This window comes from Opisthocomus hoazin, chromosome 1 (assembly GCF_030867145.1).
Source record: "Opisthocomus hoazin isolate bOpiHoa1 chromosome 1, bOpiHoa1.hap1, whole genome shotgun sequence".
Taxonomy (NCBI): Eukaryota; Metazoa; Chordata; class Aves; order Opisthocomiformes; family Opisthocomidae; genus Opisthocomus; species Opisthocomus hoazin.
This window is the reverse complement of record NC_134414.1, coordinates 9,579,711-9,605,158: the sequence shown is the minus strand read 5'-3', so window position 1 is coordinate 9,605,158 and position 25,448 is coordinate 9,579,711. Positions and strand designations below refer to the sequence as shown.

At 44.6% G+C, this 25,448-nt stretch overlaps 1 protein-coding gene across 3 annotated transcripts; it reads left to right on the top strand.

Moving 5' to 3' along the window:
• Positions 1 to 38: 38 nt before the first annotated feature.
• EED (embryonic ectoderm development) lies at positions 39 to 25,448 on the top strand. Of its 3 annotated transcripts, XM_075416452.1 has the most exons (12): positions 39 to 167; positions 3,313 to 3,465; positions 13,530 to 13,622; positions 14,521 to 14,586; positions 15,360 to 15,485; positions 15,604 to 15,685; positions 17,254 to 17,345; positions 18,272 to 18,405; positions 22,524 to 22,629; positions 23,419 to 23,577; positions 24,026 to 24,099; positions 25,157 to 25,448. In XM_075416452.1, exons 1-12 carry the CDS (start codon positions 39 to 41, stop codon positions 25,281 to 25,283), a joined length of 1,341 nt encoding a protein of 446 aa, XP_075272567.1. In that variant the 3' UTR covers positions 25,284 to 25,448. The 3 variants fall into 3 exon arrangements, with proteins under 3 accessions (XP_075272567.1, XP_075272585.1, XP_075272577.1); XM_075416462.1 differs by lacking the exons at positions 15,604 to 15,685; positions 17,254 to 17,345 and having other exon boundaries at positions 46 to 167; XM_075416470.1 differs by lacking the exons at positions 22,524 to 22,629; positions 24,026 to 24,099; positions 25,157 to 25,448 and having other exon boundaries at positions 23,419 to 23,566.

The following is a 25,448-nucleotide window of genomic DNA, read 5'->3' as shown; positions in this document are numbered from 1 at the left end:
GCTTTGCGGCTGCGTGGCGGCGGTGGGGGGCGGGGAAGATGTCTGAGCGGGGAGAAGCCCCGGTGGCGGCGGCATCGGCGGGAGCGGGGGGCGAGATGCCGGCGAAGAAGCAGAAGCTGAGCAGCGACGAGAACAGTAACCCCGGGGACCTGTCCGGCGACGAGAACGTGAGGCTCGGGCTCTGGAGACAGGCGGCTGCGGGGCGGAGGGGGTGGGCGTGAGGCGGGAGCGCGCGCGGCGGCGGGGCCTGAGGCGAGGGGGGAGCTGCCGCCCGCCCGCTGGGCCCCGCCGTGAGGGGAGCTCCCGGGCCGGCCCCCGCTCCCCGTCAGACCCCGCCGGGGCGGGGACGAGGAGGGTGTCAGCCCGCCCGTCTCGGCTCGGCGGCGGCCCCGCCGGGCAGCGGGAGGGAGGCCCCCGGTGCGGGGAGACCGCCGTGGGTCGGGGGGAGAGGCGCTCGCTTTTCCGCCACGTGGGTGAGGGAGAATTTGAGGCCCAGGCTCCGAGCGGGCTCTGGCTCGAAGTGGATTTCAAAATGTCAGGCTTTTTCTTCTTCTTTTTTTTTTTTTTTTTTGCTGCACACCAACAAAATTTTCCATTTTTCTTGAAGTTTGTGTCGCGTGCCTTCACTGTCGTGGTGCGGAGTAATGAGCAGCGTAAATTTGTGTGTGCAGCCCTGTGGTTAATGAGGAAGAGGGGATAGTGCTCATCAGCTTCTGTCAGCAGAAGGCGGTGGCAGGGGCTGAGGACTGTAACCTCGAAGCTAGGGTGAAATCTAGTGTTCAGAGCAAAGGTAATGTGATTGACATAGAATAGCTTTATGCTTGAAAAACAATCTTTATCTGAGATATCTAGCAGTCATCTTATGTAGTTACTGAGTTGGAGCGGGGCCAGAGGAGGCCACAGCAATAATCTGAGGGCTGGAATCCCTCTCCTGTGAGGAAAGGCTGAGAGAGTTTGGGCTATTCAGCCTGGAGAAGAGAAGGCTGCAGGGAGACCTTATTGCAGCCTTTCAGTACCTAAAGGGGGCCTGTAGGGGAGATGGGGACAAACTTTGTAGCAAGGCCTGTTGTGACAGCACAAGGAGTAATGGTTTTAAAATAGGGGAGGGTAGATCCAGACTGCATATAAGGAAGAAATTTTTTACCATGAGGGTGGTGAAACACTGGCACGGGCTGCCCAGAGAAGTGGTCAATGCCCCATCCCTGGAAACATTCCAGGCCGGGTTGGACAGGGCTCTGAGCAACCTGATCGAGTTGAAGATGTCCCTGCTCACTGCAGGGGGTTTTGGCTAGATGACCTCTAAAGGTCCCTTCCACCCCAAACCATTCTATGATTCTGTGTTATTTGGGTGTTAGCTTTCTGCAGTGTGGGTTTCTCTCTGGTTAGAGCACTTACCCAGAAAGTGAGGGATCTGGACCACATCCTCTGTAACCTGTGGAAGTGCTGCTTGTGAGGTGACAGGCAGGTTTGAGGTGCTCCACACCACTGCTAATGCAGTTTTTTACTGCTCAGCAGCATTTGTGAATCCCAGTGTAATTCGATGATAAAGGCATTCAGGTTTGCTTTGGTGTCGGTTGTAAGCTATCAGTGACCATGGGATGTTATTGAAAATGCGACTTGTCTCAGTGGTAAAAGGACTCAGTTTTCAAGAGTTTGTTACTGGACTCCACTACTCCTGAAAGGCTGGGATTCTGCTTAAAAGTTGGCATAATAGTGTTGGTTTAGAGAAAAGGTGCCTTTTTTTCCACAAGGATCCTGGATGCGTGTTTGGCAGTTATGGTGTAGTTGCAGATACCTGGTGAGTTGCATCTTACCAGGTACCTGGTGTTGTTATATTGACAATATCTGACTAACCCAGAGAAGACTTCAGTCTTGTGAAGTATTACGACTCTCACTAGGCAAGTGCGCTTGGGAGATGAGAATTTGGCAAGATCTGAAATGTCTAAGGGTAAAGGAGAAGAAACTGGAAAACATAAAAATTCCTAAATGCAGTTATGCTTATTTGGGGAGGGTTGGCTCTTTTAGGGGTGCAACGTGAAGGGAATGACTCCAGGTGTGGGCAGTTCACTTACAGGCTTATGTGTTGTGTTTCCTTGCTGTCCTCTTGATTTCCTAACGTTCAGAGTTGCTGGGCAACCAAAGGCCAGTATACCTCTACTGGCTTCTGACAGTACAAAACTGGGACAAAGAATGAGTGTTTGTTGGAAATTGGTGTATTAATGTTTATAGTTGACCTTATTCCATATTGTTAGTGGGGTTCCTGATGGAGCTTGGTGTTGCACTTAATATCCTCTGGTGACAGGCTGTTGCCTCTGCCTCCCTTAGTTCCAATCTGGAAATCACGTGGCTTTGGGATGAGTTGTTTTCCCCCCAGTGCTCTGATGGGAGCGAACAGGCTACTGTGCCAGGGAAAAAAAAAAAGTTGATTTTTAACAATCTGAACTTGCTCATATGGAAGCACAGGATTGGCGGTTATGATGCAAGTGAAGTTGAAGTGTACAGTGATGGGTGATACAGAGACAGAAAAGTCCTTTTGAGTAGTGTCCTGCAGTCAGACTGCATATGAAATTGTAGTTTCTGTTAGTTGTCCAAAGCTGATCTAAAACTGCTCAGCGACTGGGTCGGTTGTTTTGTGCAGTCCTTTTTTTCAGTTCTCCCCATCCTTACCTTAGCTCTGGCTGGTGACGGTTGGAGGGCCAGTTAGGTTAGTTAGCTGTTCAGACAGCAAGCTAATTTTATTTTTGGTGTTTTTTTTTTTCTTTTTTTTTTTTTTAACTTAGCTTTTAGTTGAAGCAAGTGTCTGTAGGAAAGAGCAGGAGGTGGGACTTCCTCTTCTAGTGGCAGTGCTGACTTATTGCAGAACTTTGCTGTGCCTGCTGCTGGTGAGGGTGCCCAGAAGTCTCAGAACGGTTAGATTCTTGGTATGGCTAAGCATAATGTTCTTACACAAACAACCTCTTCCTTCACTACTTGAGAAGTACTCATTTCATCTACATCAAAGATGTTTTCTAGGGAAAGTGACCACTTTATCTTAGATGTTATCTTTAGAGCAGCTACCAATATTCTGAAGAAACTTCACTAGAGCACAGTTCAAGTCTCTCCCTCTTGGCTTAGTCCTCATGTGACTCGTGTTCTGTTTCTAGGGAACAATGCCATTATGTTAGTAATAGGTTTAACACCACATCCTAGGAGATCTTCTCTTCTTATGGAGGAGAAGGAAAAGTGAAAAGGCCAAGTGCTGCAAAATGAGTTGAATTTATACAGCAGTTAATGATATCTTTACTACATTCTGTATAATTTGAATATTTTCAGGATGATGCTGTTAGTATTGAAAGCGGTACTAACACCGAACGCCCTGACACACCAACAAACACTCCTAATGCACCGGGAAGAAAAAGCTGGGGGAAAGGAAAATGGAAGTCAAAGAAGTGCAAATATTCCTTCAAATGTGTAAATAGCCTAAAGGTAGGTATGTGTCAGCTTTGGCATGGGAATGCTGGTACTGCTTGCTGGCAGTAATGTTGATGTTGACTGTGAGACAGTGACAAGACAGAAGTTTTTAAATGTCTGTATATAATTATATTCCATGCTTGTTTGAAGAAGGTACCTTTCATATTTGGAATAGCTGAAGTTTTGAAGAAAAAGGATACTGAGAAACAGGAAACGGTAGTGCTGCAATTAACCCAATTCTTGTACAGGTTTTCAAAGTTGTGTGATATGTTGTAATTATATATTTCATTGAAGTTGTAACTGCTTGAGATAAAGATAAGAAACTGGATAAACGAACTCAAATGAAACAAAACCTGTGACGACTTGATGCAAGGTGCAGAACCTGTACAGATTTTTCTACCTGTTGAAATGTATTACAAAACAAACAAACAAACAACACCGAAACAACCCAACAATCTTGGAGTAGCTTTTTCTTTACACTCACGAGATCAGGCATTTTCTGTCCTCTGGCAATTGTCATAAATGCTAAATAGTGCAATTTGGTTAATTTATCGTGAGTGGTGTGAGTATGTGTTTGCACCTGATCTTCGTCATATTTATCTTCCCACGTAATACCTGATGGTATTAAGGAATGTGGATTCATGGTCTTTACTCCCTGTTCTTGTGTATTAGGGTATTATTGTTTTCTTCTCCACTGATGGTAGACTACGCTGGACTGAATGAATTTTCTCTTTGGTTCTTTTACACTGTCAGGATGTTGTTTTTTCATTCCCCAGCACTGTTTGGGATATTTATGTGGCAAAAGCTGTAAATATGCCATCTGATTTGATTTTTAGGAGATTTCCAAATAAAGAAAAGATTGCATCTGGAACAAAATGGGAGTTTTGTTAAGCTTTATATTTAGCTAACAAAAGGATGTGTGCGGCTCCATAGTGGATATTTTCTGCAGAATTGCTTTAAGAGTGTTTTTGTCATTCCCCCACACTAAACTGTTGAGCTGTGCTGATGTAGCTGTTTCTGAACTTTGTCTTCAGACTGCCTCACTGAAATGCTGGGGTAGCTGAGTGGGAGGGGATGAGAGGTTTGGAGCATGAAAACCTCCTTTGCTCAGGGCAGTGGTGGAGTCACCATCCCTGGAGGTGTTCAAAAAACGTGTAGACGTGGCACTTCAGGGCATGGTTGAGCAGGCATGGTGGTGTTGGGTTGACAGTTGGACTTGATGATTTCAGAGGTCTTTTCCAACCTTAATGCTTCCATGAGTCTATAAATGATCTTTGCCACGGGAGAAATTGTGATATGAAGGACTAGATGACCCACAGAGGTCCCTTCCAACCCCTACTATTCTGTGATTCTGTGATTCTGTGAAGTTATACTACAAAGGTATCTGGGAAACAAGTTGATCTTAATGTGTTTTTTGAAGTATAAAAATGATCTCAAGTCCTTTCAGGGTGTAGGAGGAAGGGGAAGCTCTTTCATTTTCGCCTAGGCAGGCAGCTGTTCCTGTGATTCGCATGAATTGCCCCCGCAGGTAGTGCTTTTCGTGGCTTCAAGTCATGGTTCAAGCACAGGTGTGGGCCTTTCAGCACCCAAACCCTTAACAAGTTCTGAGTTTTGCTAAGTATATTTGTTTTCTGTCTGCAGACCAAATATTCCAAATGGGTTAGTACTTTTCAGGTGTCTTCTGGGAAAACAGAACATTCTCTCACCCCAGCTTCAACTCAGGCCCCACTATAGGGTGACCCTATGAAGTTAAGCAGTCCGTGACTTCTGTGGATTTGGATCAGGGCCTGGGAACAGATTCCTGCGCAAGTGGAATCAAGCTGTGAGGGAGTAAATGTAGCATTTCAGCTAAGTGGGTTATTTTTATTATCTTTGCTTTTTTCCCATTTCTCTTTGAACTGAAATTAATGCTAATGATAATAAACATGCATGTTAATATAAAGACTAGGTAGCAGCCAAGTTTGGTAACTCCTTTTTACTTCATGTTTGAGGAGGCCTCTCTTCTTTTCTTTTTCCTGGTCCTCCATACTAATTTTGCAGATACTGTGGAGATAAACTCCAAGAACTGAATGTTGTAGATGGGTTCAGAAAGACGCTTGTGACTCTCTGGATATTCCATCGTATATCCCATAGTTTATATATAGTCTTTGAACTATGCTGTAAGGTGCATGTACTGAAATTAATGAAAAGTCAACATGATTTAAAGACATGGAAATTAATTTTAATGTTCTTTAGGGATGTGTAAGTTATGTGTTTTTCCACTTTCCTACTCTTGTTTTTCTCTCTACTTTTTTTTCTTCTGTGGGGAAACAAAGAAATACGGCCATTATTGTCTGCTTTGAATGTTAAATGGCTATGATTCAGCCTGAAAAATTCAGTGCTTGCTAAATATGCCTTTTAAACACTACTGTGGAAGTTATTTTGGGTGAAATTTAAGCATCAGGAAAACAAAAATATAACTTGGAAAATGACAGGAAATAAAAAACTGCCCTTTTTTTCTTTTTGCCATACTAAGTTACTGTAAGGTATACTGTGGGCTGAATGGAAATGTAGTTTATAAATGAACGTATACAGCTAACAGGCACATCCTCACATAGATCCATGTGGGCTTTGCTTGTAGATCTTTCAGCAAAGAACCGTGTGCATTCTGCTTTGATGTGCTCCCTTTAAAACAATGCTACTGTTTGCCCTACCCTTTGCTCTTGCTTAGGGTGTGCCTCAGTGGTTGTTAGCAGTCCAGTGTTGTCGCTCAGCTACTCGCTGTTTCCTGAGCTGGGAATCAGTAACCAACCACAGGCAAGGTTCTAGCTTGTTGATGCGTAAAGGAGAGGCAACTAAAACCACTGCCAACAATGGCATGCTTCCACTTCAGGGAACTGGAAATGCGTGTGTGGGTGACAGCATATTAAAATATGTTCATGTAGTTGCAGGTGATTATTTTTTATGTTGACATAGTATTTACTTCACTGCCTTCAGTCTAAAAACAGGTCTAGTCTTATTGTCTGACTGAACCTGAGTTGGTGTTGAGTGAGGGCAGAACTAACTATTGATTATTTATTTACTTGCTTTTGTATCAATTGTAGGTCTGTTTTTTCCTCTGCTTTCTTTCCCTGGTGTGTAAATAACCTGAGTACTTTGGGTTTTGTGCCCTTTATTCATACCAGGGTCATGATGGCATATCACAATTCTACTTTTGGATCAGCATCTGGGTCACTCTTCTGTCTGTACAAACCAGTGGTCAGATCTGCATGACATACTTGGCATCTCATGATAACCGTAATGTGAAGCACCTAAAAGTGCAACATTTTTAAAAACCAGCTTCATTGTTCAGCACTTGGGACAAAAATTAGAGCGGACAAGTATTATCAAAAGAGCTACGTGCTATCTCTGACCAGTGAGGCTGATGGTAGTTTAAATGAGGTGAGCATAACTTCTTTAGATAGCCTGGTGACTTCCTGCAAGAGCCTCTGCCTCGCTCCTTCATCCGTTAACCACCAGAAAAACTGCAATGTGTACAGTCAGGCTCTTGGAGGTTGTAGCACTCTATGTAAGGAGTGTGGTGTGAATGATGTAAGTAGTATAAAGACATCTGCCTTGCAGAGTAATTTTTCCAGGGAAATAGGTTGTCTTTGAAAAAGCTTAATAAATACTTTAGATATGTACTCAAATATAGAAATACAGAAACAGTATAGCCCTCTGTTGTATCTCTCTACTTATTATGTATCACCCTAGTTTGATCCTACCTAGAAAATCACAAATTTATCGCAGCTTATCCTGTCTTGAGGGGGGAAAAACATCTTCCTCTTCACTTTTCCCATTTCACTAAATTTACCAGAAACAATGCATGTGACTGAGAACAAGCTTATTCCAGAAAAACAAGCACAGGACCTGCTAATATATCTCTGTAATAAAGCAATAAGCATCCATGCATTTTGCCTGTGTTATCTTCATGCAGTGTGTCAAAAGCCCTCAGTATTTAGCAGTGTGAACTCTTTCACACAGAAATTCAAAACCAATTCATTATTAGTGGAAAGTTTTTGCCTAGTATTTTGTATTTGATCTCTCAGACATTCTTTTCAAGGAAGACTTAATACACTCAAAAATAAACCTAGAAAGTAACATTCATAACTTTATTGGACAGTAAAAATCATGGCCTTATGTATGCAATTTTATGGCGTACAGTTTTCCTCACTAACAGAGAAGGACTGGTGGGAGATGTGGTGGTCGGAGGCTGGCTTGGGCTTAGTGACCATGAAATGATAGAGTTCGAGGTGAAGTGAAGAAGGGCGCCAGCAAAACCACCACCATGCAATTTTGAAGGGCAGACTTTGGCCTGTTCAGGACTCTTATTGAGAGAGTCCCCTGGGAGAGAGTCCTGAAGGGCAAAGGGGTCCAGGCAGGCTGGACATCCTTCAAGGAGGAAGTATTAAAGGCACAGGAGCAGGCTGTCCCCATGTGCCGCAAGACAAACTGGTGGGGAAGATGACCGGCCTGGCTGAACAGGGAGCTCTTGCTGGGACTCAGGGGGAAAAAAGGAGGGCTTACCACTTATGGAAGAAAGGGCAGGTGTCTCAGGAGGAGTACAGGGGTCTCGTTAGGTCATGCAGAGAGGAAATTAGAAAGGCAAAAGCCCAGCTAGAACTCAGGCTGGCCACTGTTCTAAGGGACAACAAAAATTTTTTTTACAGATACATCAACAACAATAAGAGGGCCAAGGAGAGTCTCCATCCCTTACGGGATGCAGAGGGGAAATATTGCAACAAAGATGAGGAAAAGGCTGAGGTACTTAGTGCCTCCTTTGCCTCAGTCTTTAACAGACTGGTTATTCCCAGGGTAGCCAGCCCCCAGTCCTGGAAGATAGGGAAGGAGAGCAGAACAAACCTCCCATAATCCAGGAGGAAGCAGTTAACGACCTGCTATGCCACCTGGACACTTGCAAGTCTATGGGGCCAGATGGGATCCACCCAAGAGTGCTGAGGGAACTGGCAGAGGAGCTGGCCAAGCCACTCTCCATCACCTGTCAGCAGTCCTGGCTAACAGGGGAGGTCCCAGATAACTGGAGGATCGCCAGTGTAACAGCCATCTACAAGAAGGTCTGGAAGGAGGATCCCGGGAGGTACAGGCCTGTCAGCCTGACCTCTGTGCAGGGCAAGATTATGGAGCGATTCATCCTGGTTCAATCACTGGGTGTGTGAAAGACAACCAGGGGATCAGGCCCAGCCAGCAGGGGTTCATGAAAGGCAGGTCCTGCTTCACCAGCTTGATCTCCTTCTATGACCAGGTGACCCGCCTAATGGATAAGGGAAAGGCTGTGGATGTAACCTACGTGGACTTTAGTAAGGCCTTTGACACTGTTCCCCTCAGCATGCTCCTGGAGAAACTAGCTGCCCATGGATTGGATGGGTGTACTCTTTGCTGGATAAATGGCCAAGCCCAGAGAGTGGTGGTGAATGGAGTTAGATCTATTTGGCTATTGGTCATGAGTGGTGTCCCCCAGGGTCCAGTTTTGGGTCCGGTCTTGTTTAGCATCTTTATCAATGATCTGGATGAGGGAATTGTGTGCTCCCTCAGTAAGTTTGCAAATGACACCAAGTTGGGTGGGTGTGTTGATCTGCTTGAGTGTAGGAAGGCTCTGCAGAAGGATCTTGACAGACTGGATCGATGGGCTGAGGCCAACTGTATGAGGTTGAACAAGGCCAAATGCCAGGTCCTGTGGTTGGGTCACAACAACTCCATGCAATGCTACAGGCTGGGAAGGAGTGGCTGGAAAGCTGCCCAGCAGAAAAGGACCTTGGGGTGCTGGTCGACAGCCGGCTGAACATGAACCAGCAGTGTGCCCAGGTGGCCAAGAGGGCCAACAGCATCCTGGCTTGTATCAGGAATGGTGTGGCCAGCAGGAGTAGGGAGGTGATTGTGCCCCTGTACTCGGCACTGGTGAGGCTGCACCTGGAGTACTGTGTTCGGTTTTGGGTCCCTCACTACAAGGACACTGAGGTGCTGGAGCTTGTCCAGAGAAGGGCGACGAGGCTGGTGAGAGGTCTGGAGAACAAGTCTTATGAGGAGCGGCTGAGGGAACTGGGGTTGTTTAGCCTGGAGAAGAGGAGGCTGAGGGGGAACCTTACTGCTCTCTACAACTACCTGAAAGGAGGTTGTAGTAAGGCTGGTGTTGGTCTCTCCTCCCAGGTGACTAGTGATAGGGTGAGAGGCAATGGCCTCAAGTTGCGTCAGGGGAGATTTAGGTTGCATATTAGGAAAAATGTCTTCCCTGAAAGAGTGGTCAGGCATTGGACCAGGCTGCCCAGAGAGGTGGTGGAGTCCCCGTCCCTGGAGGTGTTTAAAAAACGTGTAGATGTGGCACTTCGGGACATGGTTTAGTAGGCATGGTGGTGTTGGGTGGATGGTTGGACTTGGTGATCTTAGAGGTGTTTTCCAACCTATGATTCTATGATTCATTCTTCATTTTTAATTAAACTATAATGCTTTACAGATGCTGAGTACCTGCTTTTTCTTCTGTTCTGTGGGGTCACTGGATAACCTTGCTACTTTTCCGTTTGCTAATATCCCATATCCCTCATCGCATAAAGCCACCAGTCTGTTCTTTCATGTAGAGATGGGTAATACTTCAAGTTCACAGAATCACAGAATAGTAGGGGTTGGAAGGGACCTCTGTGGGTCATCTAGTCCAACCCCCCTGCCGAAGCAGGGTCACCTACAGCAGGCTGCACAGGACCTTGTCCAGGCGGGTCTTGAATATCTCCAGAGAAGGAGACTCCACCACCTCCCTGGGCAGCCTGTTCCAGTGCTCCGTCACCCTCAGAGAGAAGAAGTTCCTCCTCATGTTCAGACGGAACTTCCTGTGCCTCAGTTTGTGCCCATTACCCCTTGTCCTGTCACTGGGCACCACTGAAAAGAGCTTGGCCCCATCCTCCTGACACCCACCCTTCAGATATTTGTAGGCATTTATAAGGTCCCCTCGCAGCCTTCTCTTCTTCAGGCTGAACAAGCCCAGTTCCCTCAACCTCTCCTCGTAGTGGAGATGCTCCAGTCCCCTCACCATCCTTGTAGCCCTCCGCTGGACTCTCTCCAGTAGCTCTTCATCCTTCTTGAACTGGGGAGCCCAGAACTGGACACAGTACTCCAGATGAGGCCTCACCAGGGTAGTGTAGAGGGGAAGGAGAACCTCCCTTGTCCTGCTGGCCACACTCTTCTTGATGCACCCCAGGATCCCATTGGCCTTCTTGGCAGCCAGGGCACACTGCTGGCTCATAGTTAACCTGTCGTCCACCAGGACACCCAGGTCCCTCTCCGCAGAGCTGCTCTCCAGCAGGTCCACCCCAAGCCTGTACTGGTGCATGAGGTTGTTCCTCCCCAGGTGCAGGACCCTGCACTTGCCCTTGTTGAACCTCATCAGGTTCCTCTCTGCCCAGCTCTCCAGCCTATCCAGGTCACGCTGAATGGCAGCACAGCCTTCTGGTGTATCTACCACACCTCCCAGTTTGGTGTCGTCAGCAAACTTGCTGAGGGTACATTCTAACTCTTCATCCAGGTCGTTGATGAAGAAGTTAAACAAGACTGGGCCCAGTACTGACCACTGAGGGACACCACTTGTCACCAGCCTCCAACTAGACTCAGCGCCGCTGATGACAACCCTCTGAGTTCTGCCATTCAGCCAGTTCTCTATCCACTTCACCGACCACTCATCCAGCCCACACTTCCTCAGCTTCCCCAGGAGGATATCATGGGAGACTGTGTCGAAAGCCTTGCTGAAGTCAAGGTAGATAACATCCACAGCTCTCCCTTCGTCTACCCAGCCAGTCATGTCATCGTAGAAAGCTATCAGATTGGTCAGGCATGATTTCCCCTTGGTGAATCCATGCTGACTACTCCTGATAACCTTCTTTTCTTCCACTTGCTTGATGATGGCCTCCAGGATAAGCTGCTCCATCACCTTTCCCGGGATGGAGGTGAGGCTGACCGGCCTGTAGTTCCCTGGGTCCTCCTTCTTGCCCTTTTTGAAGATTGGAGTGACATTGGCCTTTCTCCAGTCCTCGGGCACCTCTCCAGTCCTCCAGGACCTCTCAAAGATGATGGAGAGTGGCTCAGCAATGACATCCGCCAGCTCTCTCAGCACTCGTGGGTGCATTCCATCGGGGCCCATGGATTTGTGGACATCCAGATCGCTTAAGCGATCCCTCACACAGTCCTCCTCGACCAAGGGAAAGTCGTCCTCTCTGTAGGCTTCTTCTCTTACCTCCGGGGCCTGGGATTCCTGAGGGCCAGTCTTAGCACTGAAGACTGAAGCAAAGAAGGCATTCATTAGCTCTGCCTTCTCCGCATCCTCCGTCACCAGGACACCCGCCTCATTCAGCAGCGGCCCCACGTTGTCCCTAGCCTTCCTTTTGCTGCTGATGTAGTTGAAGAAGCCCTTCTTGTTGTTTTTGACATCCCTTGCCAGCTTCAATTCCAGGTGAGCCTTGGCCTTCCTCGTCGCATCCCTGCATGCTCTCACTACGTTTCTGTACTCTTCCCAAGTGGCCTGTCCCTCTTTCCACATGCCATGCACCTTTCTCTTCCACCTGATCTCTGCTAGAAGCTCCTTGTTTAACCATGCAGGTCTCCTGCCTCCTTTGCTAAATTTCTTTCTCAGGGGGATGCATTGCTCCTGTGCATGGAAGAAGTGTTGTTTAAAAAGCGACCAGCACTCATGGACCCCCCTGCCTTCGAGAGCCCTGGCCCACGGGATTCCTCCCAGTAGCTCCTTGAAGAGGGCAAAGTCAGCCCTCCTGAGGTCCAGGGTTTTGATCCTGCTTATCGCCCTGCTTCCTCCATGCAGGATCCTGAACTCGACCATTTCATGGTCACTGCAGCCGAGTCTACCTCCAACCTTCACATCCTCCACCAGTCCCTCCTTGTTAACTTTTGAAAGTTGTTACCTCTCTTTAAGAATTGCAGGAGGATCTTCATCTCCGAAGGATTTTCTCCCTTCTCTTCCTAGCTCTTCTAGTTATGTCTGTTAATAACAGATATTGCCTTTCTCAGTAAAGAATGCTATTTTAAATTTTTCCAGACTTCCTTACTTTTCTTTTTCTGAGTAGTGTTGGCTTCCCCACCCACACCCCCTCCTCAAATTTATTCTTTGGTTCTTGGGTAGGCCAGAGCTGCCAGGGCTAATATTTCTCCTGTTGTCTCTGAAGCATTGCCATTTGAAGGCTGCTTAACAGCCGTCATGAGACACTTCCTTCCTGCCTGCGCTGTCCCAGACAGTCCCCTGTGGGGAGGCACTTTAACGAACATTATTCTTACTGAAAACATCCTGTCAGGACAGGCCAAAATACTGTTATCAATTATTAACAAGCACCACCATATTCATCACAATACATAAACATATCTGCTTCTTTTTTCTCTATTAAACTGATGTAAGCTGTATAAAAATAATACTTGGCACTTCTTTGGTAGCTGTTTGTGAAGGCGATCTGAAAACACTTTGTAGACACGAGCTTCGCAGCAGCGTTGTGACGTGCTGGAGAGAGTTCGTTGTGTCTGTGGTAGAATTGCGAGACCTAACTGTGCTGCAACAGTTAAATGTGGCCCTTCTCCACCCTTACACCCTTCACTGTGCTAATAGTTCTCCTTTGTGAAGCTGTAAATCCTCATGTGGAAGTAATTATAACAATGAAAAATGCATATAGATGTGGCCTTAGATGCAGAGGTTGCCTTGCTGAGAATTGCAAAACAAAGTAGCAGTGCTGCGAATAGAACACAGGAGTTCTGCCAGCTTCTGGCCATAACTGTGAGACAACAGTTCCTCCCCTTCACTTTTTAAAAGCTTGGTGGGAGAAGAAAGAGGAGGGTGTCAGAACACTCCTTCAACCTCCCTTAAGGCAGCCAAGTTAAAATGTGATGTTACAAAACTGTTCTTTTTAACTGTTCACTATCTGAAATTATACTGGATGTGAACCCAGTAGTTTGAGGAGGACAACACATCAATTAAACTGTTTACCACCACAGCTGAATTTCACACAAATAATATGCCTGTGGGTTTTATTTTTTTTGTTTCTAATCTTACTTTACATCTACAGGAGGACCATGGTCAGCCTTTATTTGGAGTGCAGTTTAACTGGCACAGTAAAGAAGGTGATCCTCTCGTTTTTGCCACTGTAGGCAGCAACAGAGTGAGTAATCTGTTTTTAACCATAAGCCTTTCCGTGTGGTTCTGCTTGCATTCTTTTCTTCAACCAATCCCTTTACCTGTGTTTAGTATGGACACAGGATACTTCATACAGAAAGCTTTGTTTCTGAGGTTTGTAGCATCTGTTATCTGGGAGAGTTGCATCCTGTGGATTGTTTTATGAAGAGTCATGTGTTAGCTATTTGGGACTTAGCCTATGTAGTGAAAAAAAAATCCTTCAGTAGTATAAACATGGGATAAGGAAGAGAGGTGCGTAAATGTATCTTTGCACTAAAATTACTCTTCATAGATGGTACTGTTTCCAAAAGGTCATATGCTCTAAAATGGGATGAGAAGTGTCTGCAATGATGCCAGGCAGCTGAGTAGCTAAATTAATGGCCTGTGTGGAGTGAATTTATAGACTTTTTCTGAACAAGGATCTATGTCATTTCGTCTTGAAAATAACTCCTGGAGTGCATTCTATGCAAGTGGTGTGAATAAACAAGAAGCCTTTCATTTCCAGGTTTGTTCTTCCTGGCAGTTAGCAGAAGTGAACTAAGATTAATCAAAGTATCAATGTCTCATTAAAAGACCAAGTCATGTTAAAGATGGCTGCAGTAACTAATTTTAAATAGAGTTTAGTCTTACTATGATAATTCAAATAATAGATTTTAGTATCTGGGAAGGACTGCTGACGAGTCCTGGAGTGGTGCTTTACTGAAACTGCTGTGAGCATTCTGTTAGCAAACCATTTCCACCTGTTGGAATGATGGATGAGATCTAAACCATGAAGGCACACTACCTCTCCCCATCTGGAACTGAATACACAGGTGCATGTGATTTCTTCTTGAAATACCACAAGTGAGCAGCAATCTCTCCCATTTATTTTTTTTCTCCTCCAGGTTACTTTATATGAGTGTCATTCCCAAGGTGAAATCCGTCTGTTGCAGTCCTACGTGGATGCTGATGTATCCTTTTAAGTTAAAAAGCCACCTGTTTGCTGCCTGTTTATCAAAAATGCAAAGGCTTTGTAGGAAAAGGCACATGAAGGTTTTGTCTGTGATTTGATACTGTGCTCATGTGGCACATTCCTTATGTTAGGTCCAAGTCTTGCCTCTTTCCCACATCCTAGAGTTGCTCCTATTGAAAAAATATAAAAATGCAGACTCATGGACCGTGCTGTATTAAAATATTTGAAAACTGATGCTCCATCAGTCTAATCTTCCCAAGACTAATATTTGTTAATGTTTCACATTCACTGCTTTACAGTGGTCTCAGTTTCCCTGTGAATTGGAACGGGGTTTAAAGCTTAAGAATTATGTTTTATGCTCTGAAGTGATAACAGCTAGTGTTGATCACTTTGAGTACACAAGTCAATAACATATGAACTCAGTCTTCATTTGTCCTCATTTTACTCCCAATCAGTCTTGATTCATCCTCATTTTATTCCCAATCTTCAGATGTTTTGGGGAATGAGGTTGAAAAGTAATGCCAAGTGAGAGGAGATGTTCCTTGTATGTTATGGAACAGAAGTGTGGAAACTGCCATCTATAGAAAAGGCGATCTTGCTTGTATTTGCAGATGCATAATCAGATATGTATCTTTTTCTTACTGGGTCCAGCAGAGACTCCTGGGCACTTGCAGAAAATAGCAACAAGTTTATTTAAAAAAAAAAACCAACTTTTTTTTTATTATTTTTAAATCCTGTTTCTTCTGTATTCCTTAACATGAGATGTTGTAGGCAGATGAAAATTTCTATACCTGTGCATGGACATATGATAGCAATACAAGCCATCCTCTTCTGGCCGTGGCAGGGTCCAGGGGTATTATTAGGATAATTAATCCTATTACAATGCAGTGCATAAAGGTGAGTGCTCCAAACTTCGAGATACAGCTTGCGTTTCAGTAAGGCGTGAAACTTATGTCTTCTAAATACGTGTGAACATGAGGGGAAATGATAACTTGGTCTCTGAATTCTATCCCAGCACTACGTGGGCCATGGAAATGCAATCAATGAACTGAAATTCCATCCAAGAGATCCAAATCTCCTTTTATCTGTAAGCAAAGGTGAGGAAAAAAGCCTCTTTTGTTTTTGTATAAATCAGGATACTTTGGATTGGATTTTGCTCTTGAAAATGGCCAAAATCTCCATGAATTTTTTTATGAGCGGCACTGAACAAGTTTACCTTGAAAGTCGAGAGCAAATCTTGCTCTTTCATGGCAATATATCTTGTACATGTTAAATCCATGGCCTACGATAAACATAACTCCACCTGTGGTGCAAAGGGATTGTGAACAGTGCTGCTTTTAGGAAAGAAGAAACAAGAGCATTGGGGTTGCTCTGTCCTTTCTAACAGTCGAGTTAAATTTTTTTTCAGTTGTTGAATCATGTTGCCATCTAGTGGGGGTGTCTGAATGCTGCAGACAGCATTCAGCGCCGTGTTCATGGGGAAAACGTCGATTCTCTGTCGCTCAGGAGTGGCTCTGGCTTTAACTGGACTTTGTGTAAAAAGCATATTAGTGAAGGGAGCAGTGAGTTTTTGGTATGGTGTCTGACGGGCTTGTCCAGAACATCTGAACAGTCACAGCTTCCTAATCTCGACTGTTTTGCTAAGTAAGGAAATACTTGATCTGCCGCAAGAGCAAGCCTTCAGGAATGCTCCAGTTGGAAACGTTCACATAAGTGGATTTTTGACTTTAGCATATTTGGCATTACTGATGAAGCTACACAAGAGTAGGAGTTGGGGACCTTTCTGATTCTTACAGCTGTGAAGTTTGTGCTGTGGGTCTGTAACGTTGAATTTCTTGAGATCTATATATTTTTGAGGTTCTCTTTTTTAGTAACATTTTAACATCAGCCATAGTACTACAAGTTTTAATGTGCAATTTCTGGATCAGGTACTGTCTCTGAGAGGGCATAAGGCAGGAGAATATTGGAGTCTCAGAACTGCTTGGCTGAGAGATAAGTAGAAAAAGAGGAAAATATTTGGGACTGTGTGGCCTTCCAGTTGATGTTGCTGTGATTCAGTGCAGTGTACTTGTGGAATCCAAAGGGGAAATATAGTAGAGGTTCCCATTTCCAAATGGGAAATACAGTAGAGGGTCTTCATTAGCATTTGTTAAAACTTCCGTTAAACAAGTGGATTAGTCCGATGGACTGTGGAGTACATATTGTTTACGGAGTTTCTCCCATCACCACAGTCTGTGGTTCATATGGAATAGTATGTTAAAGATTAAAAAAATGAATGCTGATAGTAGAATGGCTGAAAGGAATTCTAGCATTTTTTGATACATAAAATTGTTTTTGAGATAAGACTGAATAAAAGCGTTTTTATCCAAGATCAGGCTTTTCTTTGCTTTTCAGATGATCTAAGGATCCAAGTATATTTTCGTTAGAAGCTGGCCCTAGGGGAGGGGGGTGGGCACACTTGCTCAATTACAGAATTACTCTAACAGTAGTTTAGTTGCAATGGCAATTTTACTTAATGCAGTTCTTTTGTTTCTTACAAGTGAAGAAGAATTAAGTGCCTTTTTGATGTTTACATGAACACCTGTTATTGAAAGTAGTTAAGCTGAAATATATTATTCATATGTACATATAAAAAGCAGCATGTAATTTTATTTGTTCTTTATAGATCATGCATTGAGACTGTGGAACATCCAGACAGACACGCTGGTTGCAATATTTGGAGGAGTAGAAGGGCACAGGGATGAGGTGTTAAGTGCAGTAAGTGGAAGACTGTGGGGCAGTAATTTAGATTTACAAAGGGTAGTAAGCCTGCAATATGCAACTTTTTATCCTCTTGTGCACTGTTCTGATATTACACCTACTTTAAAAAAAGCCCTAAAGTGCATAAATACCGTTTTAAGGGGATAGACAAGTTTAAATCCAGGGTGGTTTGATTAATCTGGCCACCTCTCAATATACAGGACAGGTGTTCACATTCTGTGTCTTTTAGTAGCTAGTTTTCTCACAGTGCAGGCTAGAAGTAAACAAAATAGAGCTCAGTGGGGCTAGAAAGAGTAAAAAGTTTTCATGATGGTCCCACTTTTGAAGTTCTTGAGGTCTTACCAAGCCAAAGCAGCAAGAACAAATAAGCCTTGAGAGACATGGTAGTGAAGGAAAGAAGTTATCTCAGGTGAGTTACGCTGCTTTTCAGTGGCTGTGAACAGACACTGGTACCCATCAAATATCAGCTAGAATAGTTGACTGTTAATATGCTGCTCTTAAGAACTGTTTCCATTCCTGTTGTATGACCTGAAAGGTGAGGAGTGCATCTGTATGAAACCTGACACTGTATTATTCTCTTGTGGTTCTAAATAGTCATCACCCATGCGGTAGCCCTGGAATTCTGCCAGAGTTGCTCCATAAAATGAAACCTCAGGAACTGACTGAGGGGGGAGCACTAGCAGTAGATTCATTGTCTGTCAGTGCTGTTGAATGTGCCTCTCTTTTTTGAGAGAGAGTAAATATAATACTGTGCTTCTTTGCAGTGAGCAGGATTAAGTTATCAGTATTTTTATATTTGAAATACACAGTTTTTTGCATTCTTTAAGCCAAAAATGCTGTTTTGATGGAAATGATGGAATAAAATCTGAGTTGCTGTAATGCAGTTTAGGTTGGGGGTCCTCAAAACTATTTCATATACATAGGATTATGATCTTCTTGGTGAAAAAATCATGTCCTGTGGGATGGATCACTCTCTAAAACTCTGGAGAATTAATTCCAAGAGAATGATAAACGCCATCAAAGAATCTTACGAGTACAACCCAAACAAAACTAACAGGTACGTAGTCTTCATCTTCTTGGCTGTCTTTGCAAAACATGAATGTTCTCACCAATGGCCGAGGTTAACTCCTATCCAAACTGGGAGTTCTTCCGAATAGTGAGTGACCTGGGGGTTGCGCTGGGTACTGAATCTGTGTAGAAGGTGTGCCTTATTGATGTTTGCTTTGGTAGTTATTGAGTTCAGATTTAAAGTTCTGACACTTTTATTTTTAAATACTGGGCGATAAGCAGGATCAAAACCTTGGACCTCAGGAGGGCTGACTTTGCCCTCTTCAAGGAGCTACTGGGAGGAATCCCGTGGGCCAGGGCTCTCGAAGGCAGGGGGGTCCATGAGTGCTGGTCGCTCTTTAAACAACACTTCTTCCATGCACAGGAGCAATGCATCCCCCTGAGAAAGAAATCGAGCAAAGGAGGCAGGAGACCTGCGTGGTTAAACAAGGAGCTTCTAGCAGAGATCAGGTGGAAGAGAAAGGTGCATGGCATGTGGAAAGAGGGGCAGGCCACTTGGGAAGAGTACAGGAACGTGGTGAGAGCGTGCAGGGATGCGACGAGGAAGGCCAAGGCCCACCTGGAATTGAAGCTGGCAAGGGATGTCAAAAACAACAAGAAGGGCTTCTTCAACTACATCAGCAGCAAAAGGAAGGCTAGGGACAACGTGGGGCCGCAATGCCTTCTTTGCTTCAGTCTTCAGTGCTAAGACTGGCCCTCAGGAATCCCAGGCCCCGGAGGTAAGAGAAGAAGCCTATAGAGAGGACGACTTTCCCTTGGTCGAGGAGGACTGTGTGAGGGATCGCTTAAGCGATCTGGACGTCCACAAATCCATGGGCCCCGATGGAATGCACCCGCGAGTGCTGAGGGAGCTGGCGGATGTCATTGCTGAGCCACTCTTCATCTTCTTTGAGAGGTCCTGGAGGACAGGAGAGGTGCCCAAGGACTGGAGAAAGGCCAATGTCACTGCAATCTTCAAAAAGGGTAAGAAGGAGGACCCAGGGAACTACAGGCCGGTCAGCCTCACCTCCATCCCGGGAAAGGTGATGGAGCAGCTTATCCTGGAGGCCATCATGAAGCAAGTGGAAGAAAAGAAGGTTATCAGGAGTAGTCAGCATGGATTCACCAAGGGGAAATCATGCCTGACCGATCTAATATCTTTCTACAATGACATGACTGGCTGGGTAGAGGAAGGGAGAGCCGTGGATGTTGTCTACCTCGACTTCAGCAAGGCTTTCGACACAGTCTCTCATGACTCCAGGGCTACGAGGATGGTGAGGGGACTGGAGCATCTCCCCTACGAGGAGAGGTTGAGGGAGCTGGGCTTGTTCAGCCTGAAGAAGAGAAGGCTGCGAGGGGACCTTATAAATGCCTACAAATATCTGAAGGGTGGGTGTCAGGAGGATGGGGCCAAGCTCTTTTCAGTGGTGCCCAGTGACAGGACAAGGGGCAATGGGCACAAACTGAGGCACAAGAAGTTCCGTCTGAACATGAGGAAGAACTTCTTCCCTCTGAGGGTGACGGAGCACTGGAACAGGCTGCCCAGGGAGGTTGTGGAGTCTCCTTCTCTGGAGGTATTCAAGACCTGCCTGGACGTGGTCCTGTGCAGCCTGCTGTAGGTGACCCTGCTTTGGCAGGAGGGTTGGACTAGATGACCCACAGAGGTCCCTTCCAACCCCTACTATTCTGTGATTCTGTGATTCTATGATATCCTCCTAGGGAAGCTCAGGAAGTGTGGGCTGGATGAGTGGTCAGTGAGGTGGATAGAGAACTGGCTGAATGGCAGAACTCAGAGGGTTGTCATCAGCGGCGCTGAGTCTAGTTGGAGGCTGGTAACTAGTGGTGTCCCTCAGGGGTTAGTACTGGGCCCAGTCTTGTTTAACTTCTTCATCAACGACCTGGATGAAGAGTTAGAGTGTACCCTCAGCAAGTTTGCTGATGACACCAAACTGGGAGGTGTGGTAGATACACCGGAAGGCTGTGCTGCCATTTAGCGTGACCTGGATAGGCTGGAAAGTTGGGCATAGAGGAACCTGATGAGGTTCAACAAAGGCAAATGCAGGGTCCTGCACCTGGGGAGGAACAACCCCATGCATCAATACAGGCTTGGGGTGGACCTGCTGGAGAGCAGCTCTGTGGAGAGGGACCTGGGTGTCCTGGTGGACGACAGGTTAACCATGAGCCAGCAGTGTGCCCTGGCTGCCAAGAAAACCAATGGGATCCTGGGGTGCATCAAGAAGAGTGTGGCCAGCAGGACGAGGGAGGTTCTCCTTCCCCTCTACACTGCCCTGGTGAGGCCTCATCTGGAGTACTGTGTCCAGTTCTGGGCTCCCCAGTTCAAGAAAGATGAAGAGCTACTGGAGAGAGTCCAGCGGAGGGCTACAAGGATGGTGAGGGGACTGGAACATCTCCCCTACGAGGAGAGGCTGAGGGAACTGGGCTTGTTCAGCCTGAAGAAGAGACGGCTGCGAGGGGACCTAATAAATGCTTATAAGTATCTGAAGGGTGGGTGTCAGGAGGATGGGGCCAAGCTCTTTTCAGTGGTGCCCAGTGACAGGACAAGGGGCAATGGGCACAAACTGAGGCACAGGAAGTTTTGTCTGAACATGAGGAAGAACTTCTTCCCTCTGAGGGTGATGGAGCACTGGAACAGGCTGCCCAGGGAGGTTGTGGAGTCTCCTTCTCTGGAGCTATTCAAGACCCGCCTGGACGCGGTCCTGTGCAGCCTGCTGTAGGTGACCCTGCTTTGGCAGGAGGGTTGGACTAGATGACCCACAGAGGTCCCTTCCAACCCCTACTATTCTGTGATTCTGTGATTCTGTAATAATTTCTTATCTGCTTGACTAGAAAGTGTCTGGAATTATTGTCTCTATTATTTTTAATTAAAGCTTGTATTTCGCTGTTTTTCAAGATGCGTTTCAGCCTGGAGTAGAGAAGGGTCTGGGGATACCTTCTAGCAGCCTTCCAGTACCTGAAGGGGCCTGCAGGAAGGATGGAGAGGGACTTTTCACAAGGGTGTGTAGTGATAGGACAAGGGGGAACGGCTCTAAACTAAAAGAGGGCAGATTTAGATTAGATATTAGGAAGAAATTCTTCACCATGAGGGTGGTGAAGCCCTGGCCCACGTTGCCCAGAGAAGCTGTGGCTGCTCTCTCCCTGGCAGTGTTCAAGGCCAGGCTGGACAGTGCTTTGAGCACCCTGGTCAGGTGGAAGGTGTCCCTGCCCGTGGCAGGGGGACTGGAACTGGACGATCTTTAATGTCCCCTCCAACCCAAACCATTTGATGATTCTCTGTCAATGGCTTTTCTTTCTCTCACCTCAAAATTTCTAGGTAGGAATGAAATCCGTGTAATTAAATATAGCAAATAGTTCTGGATTGGGTAGTTATTACTAATTATTGTATATGTTGTCTGACTTTGGGGTGGGTACAAAATTGTTTATGTAGTAATAACCTTAATTTTCATCGTTCTTGGATCTGACCTCAGATATGAGCAATTGTCAAGTAAACATAGCAATTAGATACATGATAAATAAATCCTCCTTTATGAAGTTCATCAACTTTTTAATCTTAACTTCCAGTTAAACCATTGAGAGAACTGAAGAGTCTAAAACACACTGAACATGTTCAGCAATGAGACTAGCTGTGAAAATACTCTCGCTTTTTTTGGTAATGTTGCCAAATATTAAATGATGCTTTTTTAGCGTGCTCATTTTAAAATTATGGTTTTTTCCTAGTGTGCTTTTCTGTTTAACAATTTAGATGTTGCAGAAGGAGCCGTCAGGAAAACTGAGCTTTAATGAGTTCTTGAAGTATTTGGCAGTGGAAGCTCTGAAGGAGTGGTTTTGTTTAGCCCTGTCTCTGCACAGTCTGGTGCAGTGGGAAACGTAATTTCACTAGGAATGAGGATGAAAACACAGAGACTGTTCCCATTATTTAAAAAAACCAACCAAACAACAAAACAACCTACAAAATCGACTTTGTTATAAAACCTGGTTGAAACAACAAAAAAGACAGGCTTGTCCTTTTAACGTATATGTTAATATTTAACATGTCTTAAAGCTGGCCATTAAAAATTAGACTTGTGCTCCTGTGTTTCTCTGAACCTCACTTGGCTGTTTTCTCCATAGGCCTTTTATTTCCCAGAAAATTCACTTTCCTGACTTTTCTACGAGAGACATACATAGAAACTACGTTGACTGTGTACGATGGTTGGGAGATCTAATTCTTTCCAAGGTAAAGCGGCAGCTTTTTCAGGTCCATTACTCTTACTTGCTGGTTTTGAGGATCTTAAACAGTAGAAGCTTTACTAGAATTTCGATTGTAGGTTAACTTAATATGCTGTGTCAAATGATTTTGTGCAGTGTATTTTGAATTTAGTCAGCTGTCAGGATGTGTGGGTAAGCAGCTTGGACTTAAAAAGTAAAGATATTACTACAGCTGTACCTCTGCTAAAAGTACAGGGATACCAACTGACCAGACTGGTAGAGAGTACAGACAGAGAATGTGTAGATCCTGATGAGGCTCTTGTCGCCAAAGGGAGAAATGAGGGTTCCCGTAAGGGACTACCTTTGGTTTGTGCTCGTTGTGTCCGCCAGTAACATGTACTTGCAGAGACTGCACCAGGCGGTCTTACTGCCTCTTTGGCAGAAATTGGTGCACGCGTGGTCCTGATGGTAAACAACCCTCAAATCTAGGTTAATTTCAGCTGCTCGTGGAAGTGTGTTTGAGCACGTCTGGTTGACGTCCTCTGAAGTGGGTGAGGGAGGGCTGCTGGGGTCCTGTTGCCTGGCAAAGCTGTGAGGGCAGCAAGCTCCCAGCGATGGGCAGTGACATATTGTTTGTTGGTGATGCAGCCATGATCTAAGAACAGAGGTGAGATTTTCGGTTTTCTGGTTATTTTTAATGTAGTTGGGGAAGATGTGAGATGAAATGTTTGGTTCTATTTCTAGTTAGACTGAATGTGTGGTATAAATTGTAAATATAGCTGATTTTTTTTTTTTTCTTCCCGCTGTTTCCCCTCAGTCTTGTGAAAATGCCATTGTGTGCTGGAAACCTGGCAAAATGGAAGATGATATAGATAAAATCAAGCCCAGTGAGTCAAATGTGACCATACTTGGGAGATTTGATTACAGCCAGTGTGATATATGGTACATGAGGTTTTCAATGGATTTCTGGCAAAAGGTATGTGCGAGCTTTGCCTTGGCTGTGTTTGAAGGTGCGTAGCTTTTCATTGATTCCGTATTTATGGATGTGGGAAGTCTTGGTTGGTGTGATGGGATGTTTGAGAAGCAGAAGGATTTACTGCAAGGGGCTTTATATGAAACTGGAGGAGGTCCACATTTTTCATTCTGGGTTCTGCCTGATGGAAAAAGTTCCACCAAAGATATATTTATTTTCCACTAAAGATACATTTACTGATATCTTCCTGCTCTGCCTGCAGAGGTGAGTAATAAAGTTGGAGGAAGGAGGCAAATCTTACAGAATTTATGGCCTCTCCAACAAACTCATGAAATCATTCATGTTCAAACACTCAAAAACAATTTATCAGCTGTAGAGCCTTTATAAAATTCTGTTTTAATTCTGCGAGATGGTATTTTAAAACTTCTGTCTCCTCTGCTTTCCCTTAAAGATGCTTGCTCTGGGCAACCAGGTTGGCAAACTTTATGTTTGGGATTTAGAAATAGAGGATCCTCATAAAGCCAAGTGAGTACTTACTTTTTTAAATTTTATTTTTGTTAAGACAGGGAGGAGTTGGGGTACTTTCCTTTTTCCATTACTGATAACTATAGAAATTCTTTAATAGTAATAGTCACTTTCCATTGTAACTACCGGGGAAACAAACATTCTGAGCCAAAACATACTGAAAAAACAAACATACTGATTATTTATATTACAGGAGTGCCAAGAGGCCCCAGTCAGATTGTGCTGGGCATCATATGTAGATACAGTAAAAGACAATTTATTCCTCAAAGAGTTTGTAAACTAGTTAGGTGGAAAATTTACAAAGTGATTAAGAGAAGCTGTGCTAGGTGGGTGTGTAGCACATGGCAAAAGAAAAATAGGTGAAAAGACTAAAGTAATGAGCATGTAAAGGTTAGCTGTGAGCATAATGTGGAGAAACTGGTGTGCCTTTCCAGTTCCTCACCTGTGTGCCCAGGAAATTTGACAGCATGTCTTTTATATATATATGTATGTATCTGTCTCTAAACACATGCAAATACATATAAATATATAAAAATTAATACATAGATAAAAATAACACATTATATGTGTAAAATGTATATACACTATGTATGTAAATAATAGATGTATTATATTTGTATATACACGATATAATGTTATATATACTTAGATATCTTTTATATATTAAATATAATCTATATAAATATGTGTATATATATACATAACATATGAAGTTCTTGAAAATGCTGCAGTCTTTAATCACCCCATTTTGATACTTCATTCCTGACCACTGGGAAAGGACCCTGACTACAAAGTGCTCAGTAATGTGATCCAATAAGCTTTCAGTCAGTGCTTCAGTGAAAATTGGGTGGACGAGGCATGGCAGTGGGCAATCAGGAAATTATTGCTTTCCCAAGGCCACGTTTGGAATACAAAATACTTCATGAAGGGCATCATCCCGTTGCCCTTCCGTTCCTCCTGGGTCACATAAGTGAGAGGTTGGTGAGACAGCGCTCCGTAATGTAGTTAGCAAGTGCAGATTTAACGTCGCAGCTGAATAATTTTCTTTTATTTATAGGTGTACGACTCTTACTCATCCTAAATGTGTCGCTGCCATTCGACAAACCAGTTTTAGCAGGGACAGTAGTATCCTTATAGCTGTGTGTGATGATGCCAGTATCTGGCGCTGGGACAGACTACGATAAAATACTTTTTCTTAATTCAAAGTAGAAAATATATTTTCAAATTATAATCTAGTCTGTTAACTCGCTAGTACGGTAGATGCATTTCGTGTAGACTTTCTCGAAGGTTCGGCGGGCTAGAGCTGAACTTAGTGATGTTTACATTCTGTGTATTGTTCTGCTTGAAAT

Excerpts from the sequence above, each read along its gene's own strand:
- EED (XM_075416452.1), top strand. The coding sequence starts at position 39 with ATGTCTGAGCGGGGAGAAGCCCCGGTGGCGGCGGCATCGGCGGGAGCG. Across the intron at positions 3,466-13,529 it reads AATGTGTAAATAGCCTAAAG|GAGGACCATGGTCAGCCTTT; the intron begins GTAGGTATGTGT and ends TTACATCTACAG. Across the intron at positions 18,406-22,523 it reads AACCCAAACAAAACTAACAG|GCCTTTTATTTCCCAGAAAA; the intron begins GTACGTAGTCTT and ends TTTTCTCCATAG.